The 12,574-nt window shown below is 36.5% G+C and overlaps 1 protein-coding gene across 2 annotated transcripts in view; it reads left to right on the forward strand.

The window, feature by feature from the left end:
* The window catches only part of KDM1A (lysine demethylase 1A), a 63,237-nt gene that overhangs the window by 15,745 nt on the left and 34,918 nt on the right, over positions 1-12,574 (forward strand). Inside the window, exon 3 of one of the 2 annotated variants that reach the window (XM_082614005.1) lies at positions 6,437-6,496. The exons of the other annotated variant lie outside the window; for it this stretch is intronic. Coding sequence (XP_082470131.1) covers positions 6,437-6,496 — 60 coding nt within the window. The remainder of the gene's footprint in view (positions 1-6,436; positions 6,497-12,574) is intronic. 2 annotated transcript variants of the gene reach the window in all.

The raw sequence follows: 12,574 nt of genomic DNA on the forward strand, positions 1-12,574 counted from the left end.
TCTCCCACTCCATCCTTCCCCCGACCCCGTTTCCCTTGGCAACCACCAGTCTGTTCTCTATGTCCGTGATTCTGTTTCTTAGATAGGTTCATTTTTGTCATATTTTAGATTCCACGTATAAGTGATATCATATGGTATTTGTCTTTCTCTTTCTGACTTCACTTAGTATGGTAATCTCTAGTTGCATCAGATCGGTGTTCTAGTCAGGAAAAAAATCAGGTAATGGACTAGGTTGACATACATACTCTGTCACTTTTGGAAACTGGAAAGTGTATGTGGTAGCCCATTTTCAATAATGTGAATAGATCATCTTTTACAAAAAATTATTTAAGCTTTTATATGTTAAATCATAGGAGGAGTGGCAAATCTTGGCACTTTCCAATAAAGACTTTCTCTCCTCAGAGAATAACAGTGTAAATCCATGTATCAACTATTGAGATATAACATTAAATTTTGCCATATTTGCTGATCACAGAGGTTTTAAACATTTGAAAATAGGATTATTTTTGCTTTTGCTGTTTTTTAGCATCTTCTGATATTTGAAGATAGATAAATACATATGATTAATTAAAGCCTAAGAAGTTGTATGTTTTTCATAGCATTGTAGACTCAAATCATGTTTAAGATGGAAGGAGCCTCTAATCATAGCCCGGGAAGATATAGATAGCCAGAGTTCTGAAAAACTGTTACATGAGCAGGAAAGGGGGACTCTCTTGTTGGGGAATTCATGGTTATCAGTTGTGAAAAGTTATAATGGTTCTTTTAATAGCTCCAAAATAAAGTTCCATATTGGCCTTTTTAAAAACAGGTAAATAACTAGAAAAATAAGCTTTGTTTTTAAAGAACTACCTGTACTCAAACACAGCTTAAGCTTGGTAGTTGAGCAACATAACATAGCATCTGAATTGTGGGCTTTCTTTGCAACATTTTGAAAAGTGAACTACAAACCAAGATTTTGCAACAAAATAAGTAAGGAAAATGTATGGAATGTGGAGGGAAATAGCATGTGAAAAAGTCAGTTCTTTCAATTGGCTTACAAAACCTTTTCTCACTTCACTAGTTTGTAGGGCTTTTACTTTCTTTTATATAGGATCCCTGCTACTGAGCTGCTCAGTTCTGCCCCAGTGTTAAGTTCAGGAGCAAAGCAGTGCTACAGCTCCTCCAGCGGTACAATGAGAAAATTCCAGGCAGGCTCCTACCTCAGGAAGCATTGTTTTCCTGCTTTCTAGACGTTAAGGCTATCTATTACAGTTCTTTATTTTATTTTATTTTATTTTATTTGCTGTGTTAGGTCTTTGTTGCTGCGCGTGGGCTTCTCATTGCGGTGGCTTCTTTTGTTATGAAGCACGGGCTCTAGGCGTGTGGGCTTCAGTAGTTGTGGCACGCGGGCTCAGTAGTTGTGGCTCACAGGCTCTAGAACGCAGGCTCAGTGGTTATGGCGCATGGGCTTAGTTGCTTCGCAGCATGTAGGGTCTTCCCGGACCAGGGCTCGAACCCGTGTTCCCTGCATTGGCAGGCGGATTCTTAAACACCGCGCCACCAGGGAAGTCCCAGTTCATTATTTTAAATGACAGTGTAACCTTAGAATTGCTGCTCTAATTGGAGATTTCATTTTGGTTAATTTTGTTGGGGAGTATTGATCAGTGTTAGGTGTTTTAAAATGCTTCTAATGTGCTTCAGAGGAACCCCCTGAGGCTCTTCCTTCAGGATAGTTTAGTCTACCTCTCTGAGCCCAGTTTACTTTGCTTTGTGTTTCTTTGAGCTGCTGTAGATCATTTATTCTTCTGCCAAAAATCATAGTCAAAAAGTTAGCAGGAAAGATATGTATCAAGGAAGAGTGGTATACTTGAAGGTGTTTTTAAGCCACCTCTCACTACAGCAGGGACAGGAAGGCAGCACGACTTGGTGATGGTCACCAATAATTCATTTTTCTCAATTTTTGCTTTTTTACTCTTTTAATCATTTATGTTGACCAATTCCTCTTTGAAACTGTGACTTTCCTTATGAGATTAATTATACAGCTGCTTCAAAATTTTTTACCTCTATGTTGATTTAAAATTTCTTATACCCATTCTCACTTGTGAGTTCTAGTCTTTAATTTCCAACCATCTTTAGAGTATTTCCATTTAATTTTACTAACCTGTCTCCTAGATTTCCCATTTTGTCCATTGTATTACTATTCTCCTGAACTTTGGAAGCTTGGAGTCTTGAAAGCCCCTTATCTCTTTCATCAAGTCTCTTGTAAAGTCATGTGTCTTCCTGTGCACAGCCTCTTCACCTTGTCCATTTTTACTGTCACCTTTTTATTCTGATGGATTTCACTTCACGTCTAAATTTTTTCAGTAGTCTTTCGACTGGATCTCCTTTATCTAGATCACCTTTCTCCTCTAATCCATCTAGTACAAACTGATTAAAGTATCACTTCTTTTGTTGCTTTCATGGTAAAAATACTATTCTCCTGCATTACTATTAAGATCAAGTTTAAGTTTTGGCCCTGAAAGTGGCCTATTTTTGCTTATCCTTTGTGTCTCCCACTGCTCTTTGAGATCATCTCCTTCCTTAAGCAGGGTGCTGTGTGCGATTCTTCGTACATACCATGTCTGTGGTTTTCTCCTTGCTTTTGTAAATGTTCTGGACCATGCTGTGGTTTCACCGTACCCCCCACCCCCCACCCCAGTCTATCCAGATTTCTGGATTTGTTCGGAAAAACTTCCCTGAGTCCCCCAAGTGTGTGTTTCTTGTTTCCTTTAAAAAAAAAAAAAAAAAGTTTCTTTCTGGATATTTTTCATCTTTCCCCAATTAGATTATGAGCCCTTTGAAAATAGCCTTTTCTACTTTTGATTTTGTGCTTGGCAGTTTGGATGGGTATTCAGTAAACATTAAATTTGTGAGATTATTAAGTAAGAAACTCAACTAGTGTGCTAATATAGTGCAAACTTGTGTGTTCAAAGATGGTTTTAACTTTTGAGATTTTTTTTCCTTTGCTAGTTTGTTAGGTTCGGTTGAAGTCAATCCTTGGTGGTTGTTTTTATTCTGTAAATTTGGTAAAATTTTGATTAAATAAATTTTGATGAATTGATTTTCTGTTTAAAGATCATTGCTTCCTAGAAGATTTAGTAATTCCTCAAAATGTTTACAAAGTTATCAGTTAATGTGATTCCAAGAAACTAAATAGTCAAAATGTGATGAATATGTTGTTCAGTATGTTCCTGGGAACAACATACCAATGATTCTCGCCTCCATGCCTGCCAGATAAAAGTATTTGAATGTAATAGACTTCCTCTTAAGATGTTGAAAGAGTGGTCTCTTGAGAGTTTGAATGAAGATGAAAAAACAATTCAGTAGTGTGACTGTAACTAAAATACTTAACTGTTCTTCAAGAATAACTTGACAGATCTGTAGATTTATTAGAGGACAACTGAAAGGCTGCTATGTAAGATAAACTGAAAAGATTTTATTTTCAACTTAGAGAAGATATGCACAAATAAACTGTATTAGGGTCTCTACTTCAAACTTGAGGATTTTGTGTGTGTGCTGTCAGCGGGGGTGTGTGAAAACAAAAGGAAGTCTGCTCGCTCAGTAGTGCCAGAATCAAGGTGATATTAAAAAGTTGCTTGTGTATATTTTCATTTTCTGTTTTGAATTTGAGCTCATGGAAGATAACAACCACATTTGCCTGCTGTTCCATGTCTTTGTACCACTGTCAGAAGCAGAGTTCTAGGCCCGAAAGACCCGAAGAGCAAATGAATATGGCATTTTATATGTTCTAATCAGAGACACTACCTGGATGGAAAGTTAGCTGCAAACTTTTGTATGTGTGCTGTTCTTAATAAAATGAATATTCTGTTAAAGATTAAAGGAAATTAATATGTAATTATAAGACTGTTTCTTATGCCAATTGTATTGCATGATTCTGTGCTTTAAACATTATAGCATGCTGGCAAAATAAAGAATCTGAGAGCTGGTAAAGCAAAAAAAAAAAAAAAAAAAAAAGAGGAAGAATTGGTCTAGAATACCACTAATAAAAATGGTGCTGTTTTCTCCTGTCTTTGGAGAAGTAAGAACCCTCAAAATACTCATGAGTATATTGTGATTAGAGAGAAAATAGCAACTTTACTTTCAAGCAGGTTATAAATATTCATCAATTCAAGAGACAAATATATTGTTCATTTACTTAATTGTAAGCACTTTTTGTTTTCCATCATTTCTTTCATGTTTATATCATCTTCTGCTTGGTTTTCTCCTGTTTCTCTGCTTAAGTAGTATTTTATAGAGTTTCATTTCTTTTTTGACTTTCTGTTGCTATGAGAGATACCTTTTAAAAATCTTTCCAGAGTATTGAATATTTTCCATGTTTCTCCTACTTTTTTCTTAATCAAAGGACAGTGTCTTTATAAGAATTTTGTTAGTACCTCTTTTCAAAAGCAGACAGCAAAAAAGACTGCCTTACCTTGTTGTAAAAGAGCAGCCTTGTTGACCTTTTGAGCACATAAGTCAGGGGTAAGAAATCCATATTTCTATTAAGAAAAAACATTGACAGGAAAAAATAAATCAGTACAGTAAATAGCATATTGTATGACATGTAGTGGGAGAAGAAGGAAAATGATAGAAATAGAAAGGGTATAATAATTCAGTCTTAATGACAAGCTTGAAAGTGTTTTTTGGTTTTGTTTTTACTTATTAAGAAGTGGTAAGATGCCATCATTAGAAGAGACTGTTGTTTGCATTCTTTCTTAAAGAAGCCAGAAACATAATTTGAGAAAGAAGAGCTATATTATTCCTAATGCCTAAATGTTCTTCTTGGAAACTCATTGTTTTCAGCCCCTTTCCCCCCTTCTAAAATAATAGCTTAATCTTCTGGTCTAGTTTGGTGCTATTTGGAGCCAAAGAAAATAATGACAACAATTTTTAACTCTGAAACTTTTTAACTCTGAAAGACTTTTAAATGAATAAATCCATAAGTTCATTAAGAATGAACATTTTTTAATTTAAACTTTAAAAGTAAAATTTTAAATGTACAGCCTGTATTTTTAAGATAAGTTTACAGATTGGATTTCATAATTGGAGTTATATCTCTTCATAATTATATGCCCTTTCCAAAGGCTGTAAACAGCAAATCATATACCTTGTACCTTGTCTGAGAAGCATAACCTTCTAGAACCTAAAGTACCATTTTATTTATACAAGAGCAATGTGAAATAATTTTAGGATGGGATCCTATTCTACTTTCAAAGCAGACCATATACCATCTAGCAACACATTATAATATTGTCAGAAATCATTTATGTATGAATACCTTCATATACTTAAAGATGAAAATGTCATTTTAAGTCTCACAGACCTGGGATCATTCTTGAAGTAAGGGAGCTATGTTAGGTTTACTTTCCTGCTGCCTTTTAACTCAAATGGTAGAATAATCAATCTGCTTTCTAGTTGAGATTCTTTTAGAATAAACTGTTTAATGAAGAGTATCCAGTTTTAGATCTTTGGGGGATGGTGTTTCATATCTTGCAAAGATCACACTGTAGTTTTCCCACAGTATATCAGGTGGTGAGAGGCTTAAGAGGATCATTGCATCTGTCTTGGTGACTGATTTTTGGAAGAGTCTGGAAGATGATCTGTCCTAACTTTCTCAGGTTGAACTTTCAAGCTGTGATACTTTTCTTAAAGTTATTTCTGTACATTAATCAATGAGGAAAATTTCTTAGCAGGCTTATTGTGAAGCTTGAGGTAGAAGCTCCCCCACTATCTTGCCTGCTCCAGCCTTCCCCCTTGTGTTATGTCTATCTACAGTACTTGGCATATGACTGTGAGGTGTTTTATGGTGTTTTAATTAAAGTGTTACTGAGGAAGCACTGGCATGTTCAGATCTGGCACTGTCTAGTATGTATAGTGAATGAAACTTCTTTTGGAACTGAATCTCTTAGTTATCATCCTTTCTTTGAAGTCAAGGGGAGAATTTTTCATTAAAATTATGTCTTTTGCTTGTTGTCTTATATATATTCTTTTTAGATAGAAAGGTAAAGTTAAAGAGACATTGAGCAGATGCTGAATTGTTGCAACTCCAGATCCTAGAGCCCATGTCACACCCACTCTCAGTCTAGCAACAAGTAGTAAAAGACATTTGGAATCCCTTTTCCCCCATCCAACCTTGACTATTAAGACTGACAGCAAGGATTTAGCAATTAGAAATACTGCGTACTTTGTTCTCCTACCTTTCAACAAGAATCAGCATGTAAAGTTGAAGTTTCCTGACCAGAATTTGGAAGACTATAATGTGACTCCCTGGGCCTTGATTCCAGAAGAAGGAGCTCTCTGAATATGCGTTTACTAGTTGGTGGTGAATTTGTGAATCGCCAACTATTAGGCCTTTATGTCCAGATATTATCTCAATTTATGGAGTAAGGTCCCTGAGTTCTCCTCTTTCCTTCCACAGGGCAAGCAGGAGGACTTCAAGACGACAGTTCTGGAGGGTATGGAGACGGCCAAGCATCAGGTGAGGGTGGCATTAGATGCTTGCCACTTAGCAAGAGCCGCCAAGTCAGGGTTTGATGCTTGCAAGTGTTTTTGGCTGTAGTACCCACATTTTAGCCAGAAGCGCAGGGGAGCTTTAACCCACAGGACAGAGTAGTACAATAGGAGAAAGTGTAGCCAGAACAAAGGCAAGCAAAAACCTTTTGAAGTCCTCAGGCCGATCTCAGCCCTCCACTCTTCTTCATGTTTTTGAGGAGATGGCGGGTACTTTTCTCCCCAGCAGCCTTTATAGTAAAAGTAAACATGATATAAAACATAGACTTAGAAATCATGGGACCTTTACAAAGAAAAATAACTTTATACACAAAGGGGAAGCCATAGGCTGAAAAACAGGATGGAAAGGCATTCTAGGATTAGTCAGAGGAACTATGTGGGCAAGAGAAATGGCTGTTAAGTGGTATTGGATACAGTTTTTTCAGTTAACATTACATAGTTCATCATTTTGCAGTTTAAACATTTTCTCACATGAAAACTAATCTTTGTTAAAAAGTCTGCTTGAAGTGCTGTTTCTTTTCAGACCAAACTATGAGATTCTAACTTTTGGAACAAGTAAAGGATTGAATGATTTATAGGGGCCTATCTGGAACAGTTAAAGTTTGTCCCAGGATCCAGAGTTAGAATATCTGGATTTCATCCTTTACCTCTTAAAGGATGCTACTGTGTGCGCCAGTGCTCAAAACTAGTTTATATACACATTTTGATAGACTTGGAATAGGTATCACTTTTGGAGTTTGTCACTTTTGAACTCTTAAGTCTACTTTAAAATTATTTGTTTATTATAGTTTGTACAGCAGGTCCAGGGAATATTTTGTATTTTACTCTCTTGGATCAAAAATAGTGCAATGTTAATACAGAAGTTAGTACTTAGGGGATCCAGAATGTTAGAAGTAGACTTCTTTAAATGCTATTTGAAGGACTGGAGGTTGATAATCAGTACATGGTTGTCTTAGAGGAGTTAAAATTCTCATTCAGAGTCTATATCTGGCAGATAAATCTTCAAGAATGTTTTTCATCAAATGATGCACAATTGGATCTTCCATGGAACTGTTGAGGGTCAGGGATAGCCTTTAGAGCTTTAATCTTGAAGAAATAAATTGAGTTTTCTTGTTTCTTTTTGTTTTGTTTTTAAATGAGTAATAAATAAGTTTACTGTTTTGCTTAAGTAAACAACATGTTGTATTGCTGAAAGTAAAAGCAGACTTTCATATAGAACTGTGGTGCTACTGATTAATTAGTAATGTTAGTAGAACATGAGTTTTAGGTGTTTCCAGGAATGGTGGTGACTATTCTGAACCCTTCAAGGTCTCTTCTTTAGATTTTCACCTTGTTCAGAAGCATGCATTTGTGAGATGTTCAGTCAGAGTTAGAAACGTATGCTTATAAGTGATCAATGTTACTCTCTTAACAAAATCAAATGACCGTCATGAGTATCTTGGGACCAGGATCACATCTTGACTTTTAAAAAATCATATCAAGTTGGTGTTTACATCCTAAATCTTGAAAGTTAGAAGGGAACTTGAGGTCATCTTGCCTAGCTTTCTGCCTTCAAACAGGTGGTATTTGTATCACCCCTGTTTTATCAGGTCCTGAAACACAAAGTTAAATGACTCGACCAGGAATATACCCAGCTGTGGAGGAGTGAGAACCCAGAGGTCTCGTTTCTTATGCGTATACTATTCCTTACACCCTCCCTCATAGAATCATTTAAAGTGTGCGTTTACGCTAAAAATAAAAAATCTAAAGCATAAGAAATCATAGGATTCTCCTCTTTTTCCTTTTTCTCTCTTCTCCCCCTATTCTTTATTCTTGTGTTTTTAAACTCTTATAGGACTGGATATGGTGCATCTAAACTTAGTAATTTTAGGAAGTTTATATGTACATCCTATCAGGCTCTTGTTTCCCCTCTTTAGCTAGAAATCTAATTGTAGTTAATTTTATCTACGTTAATAAAGGGGGAAAAAAGGCAAGAAACTCATGGAGGCCTTCTTTTCTGTTGTTATATCTCTCTTACTTCATTCAAGATGCTACCTGTGTCATATCAGAATCAGGGGGGAAGTGATTTCATGGAATAGCAGTCCTATATACTCACTTCCCCCTTCCTTTTTTCTGCCTAATTGATATATCTGGTAAGGTCTAAATTAGTCCCTTAAATATTTAACTACTTTTACTGTGTTTTGAGAGAAAGCATGAGCCAATCAGACCATTAGAAAAGGCAATTATGCTTTAGTATGACTGCATTTTGAAAGGTGATGCTGTAAATTTCCTGTGTTAAGTGGTGAGAAAGAGGAATTGAACAGAGGGCAAGATTGGTATGTAGGTAGCCTTGGGGCTTTTAAAAACTTAAAGGTAGCATCTATGGAATATTCTAAATTTCCAGAATACCAGACTCTGTTAAGTACCCACAAACACCAAAGTATAAAACTGTATTCCAGAGCCAAGTGTAAATACTTCTGAATTATATGTACTACTGCTACTTTTAATTAGGATATTATACTGAAGACAATTGTATTCTGTAAGGTTCTTCCCTCTAAAGGAGATACTTGAGTTAGATTATCCAGAGTGGTTTGTTAGTTCATTTTGAAATATTTTATAGAAAGAATGTTTTGATTTAGCTTCTGAGCAGTTTAGGTTCCAAAATAACATTTTTTGTTTCCTTGGAAAAAAGTTAGATTTTTTAATCTTGCACACTTTTCACCTTGATTTTGATAATGGTTTCCTTCTTTGAAATAGTAATTTTCATCCCTAAAAACCAGAAGGAAGGCAATAATTACTGAGTTTTTAGGGACCATTTTTCATTTTTTTTAAATTTATTTTTAAGAATAATTGGGGTTTTTTTTAGATGTTATATAGAAGAGATGGAGAACAGTGTTATTCCACATATACATTAATGTTACAACTTTTGGCTTCTTTAATTCCTTTTGTTAAACTTTTGATGTTTGATTCAAAGATAATTTAAAACTGTCATATGACTGATATAAAATTTCTTAATTGTTACATATTTCCCAAATTAGCCAACTATATTGGAGTGATTTCTGTTGATAAGACCACTTGGAATGAGGAACCAAATATAATGTAAAATTTAGTGCTCTTTCCCCACATGGTTTTTCTGGCTGTCATTGACAATAGTATTTTGCAGTAGGATCGATGTTCATTGACCACTTATTAAATATATATATAGAAGATAATATAGCTACGAAAGAAAACTACCCTATTTTGGGGAGGGAGATGTAGAGTTTACAGAGTTCATTGGTTGTCTTATTAATAGTATACACTCATGAAATATACCAAGAAGTAAGCTATTAAGAGGTATTTGGTCCAAATACTCAGGATTATTGGATAGATAATGCTTCTTATAAATGTGACATGTTTTGGGACTTGGCTTTGTTTTTTGTTTATTTATTTTGATTTGGGGGTACAGGACTGGGGACATCAAAGCTGTATAGTTGGGGCTTCCCTGGTGGCGCAGTGGTTAAGAATCTGCCTGCCAACGCAGGGGACATGGGTTTGATCCCTGGTCCAGGAAGATCCCACATGTCGCGGAGCAAGCCCGCGTGCAGCAACAAAGATCCAACACAGCCCAAAAATTTTTAAAAAGCTGTATAGTTTTAGAAACTTTCAAATTACTGAAATAACCTATATGTCTGATAGTCAGCATTTCTTCTTTTCATGCCTTAATTTCATGCTTCACCCTCCACAGTATGGCTATTACTGATTATTTTTTTCCTTAAGGAGTTAATTAATTCTCCTGACAGTCTTTAATTTTAGGTTGAGATTCATTAAATGTGAGGATTATTGATTTGACCTACTGTTGTGAATACAGTATTTGTGCCCTCATAATCTACTGTGAATGGATGAATTTTTCTTCTTGTCTCCAACAACAGTATTTCTTAATGTACAGCCCACAGTAGCATTAGACATTTTTGCTTAACCTCTTGTTAACCATTATTTTTTCCTAGATAGTATTTGGATGTCTTTGTGGAAACAACACCTCAATAGCTTAGCTATAATTTTCTAAGTTACATCTTTACCTGCCTTCTTGTTGTTCTTTTTTTTTTTTTAAACATCATTATTGGAGTATAATTGCTTTACAATGGTGTGTTAGTTTCTGCTTTATAACAAAGTGAATCAGCTATACATATACATATATCCCCATATATCCTCCCTCTTGCGTCTCCCTCCCACCCTCCCTATCCCACCGCCCCATCCCACCCCTCTAGGTGGTCACAAAGCACCAGCTGATCTCCCTGTGCTATGCGGCTGCTTCCCACAAGCTATCTGTTTTCCATTTGATAGTATATATAAGTCCGTGCCACTCTCTCACTTCGTCCCAGCTTACCCTTCCCCCTCCCCGTGTCCTCAAGTCCATTCTCTACCTCTGTGTCTTTATTCCTGTACTGCCCTTAGGTTCTTCAGAACCTTTTTTTCTTTCTTTCTTAGATTCCATATTATATGTGTTAGCATACAGTATTTATTTTTCTCTTTCTGACTGACTTCACTCTGTACGACAATCTCTAGGTCCATCCACCTCACTACAGATAACTCAATTTCATTTCTTTTATGGCTGAGTAATATTCCATTGTATATATGTGCCACCTCTTCTTTATCCATTCATCTGTCGATGGACACTTAGGTTGCTTCCATGTCCTGGCTATTGTAGATAGAGCTGCAATGAACATTGTGGTACATGACTCTTTTTGAATTATGGTTTTCTCAGGGTATACCCAGTAGTGGGATTGCTGGGTTGTATGGTAGTTCTATTTTTAGTTTTTCAAGGAACCTCCATACTGTTCTCCACTCCATAGTGGCTATATCAGTTTACATTCCCACCAACAGTGCAAGAGGGTTCCCTTTTCTCCACACCCTTTCCAGCATTTACTGTTTGTAGATTTTTTTGATGATGGCCATACTGACTGGTGTGAGATGATACCTCATTGTAGTTTTTGTTTGTTTGTTTGTTTGTTTTTGCGGTACGCGGGCCTCTCACTGTTGTGGCCTCTCCCGTTGCGGAGCACAGGCTCCGGATGGGCAGGCTCAGCGGCCATGGCTCACGGGCCCAGCTGCTCCGCGGCATGTGGGATCTTCCCGGACCGGGACACGAACCTGTGTCCCCTGCATCGGCAGACGGACTCTCAACCACTGCGCCACCAGGGAAGCCCCTCATTGTAGTTTTGATTTACATTTCTCTAATGATTAGTGATGTTGAGCATCCTTTCATGTGTTTGTTGGCAATCTGTATACCTTCTTTGGAGAAATGTCTGTTTAGGTATTTTGACCATTTTTGGATTGGGTTGTTTGTTTTTTTGATATTGAGCTGCATGAGCTGCTTGTAAATTTTGGAGATTAATCCTTTTGTCAGTTGCTTCATTTGCAAATATTTTCTCCCATTCTGAGGGTTGTCTTTTCATCTTGTTTATGTTTTCCTTTGCTGTGCAAAAGCTTTTGAGTTTCATTAGGTCCCATTTGTTTACTTTTATTTTCATTTCTCTAGGACGTGGGTCAGAAAGGATCTTGCTGTGATTTATGTCATAGAGTGTTCTGCCTAGGTTTTCCTCTAAGCGTTTTATAGTGTCTGGCCTTACATTTAGGTCTTTAATCCATTTTGAGTTTATTTTTTTGTATGGTGTTAGGGGGTGTTCTAATTTCATTCTTTTACATGTAGCTGTCCAGTTTTCCCAGCACCACTTATTGAAGAGGCTGTCTTTTCTCCACTGTATATTCTTGCCTCCTTTATCAAAAATAAGGTAACCATATGTGCGTGGGTTTACCTCTGGGCTTTCTATCCTGTTCCATTGATCTATATTTCTGTTTTTGTACCATACTGTCCTGATTACTGTTATCTTTGTAGTGTAGTCTAAAGTCAGGGAGCCTGATTCCTCCAGTTCCGTTTTTCTTTCTCAAGATAGCTTTGGCTATTTGGGGTCTTTTGTGTTTCCATATAAATTGTGAAATTTTTTGTTCCAGTTCTGTGAAAAATGCCATTGGTAGTTTGATAGGGATTGCATTGAATCTGTAGATTGCTTTGGGTAGCAGAGTCATTTTC

The sequence above is a fragment of the Mesoplodon mirus genome, assembly GCF_964341445.2.
Source record: "Mesoplodon mirus genome assembly, chromosome: 3".
Classification (NCBI taxonomy): domain Eukaryota; kingdom Metazoa; phylum Chordata; class Mammalia; order Artiodactyla; family Ziphiidae; genus Mesoplodon; species Mesoplodon mirus.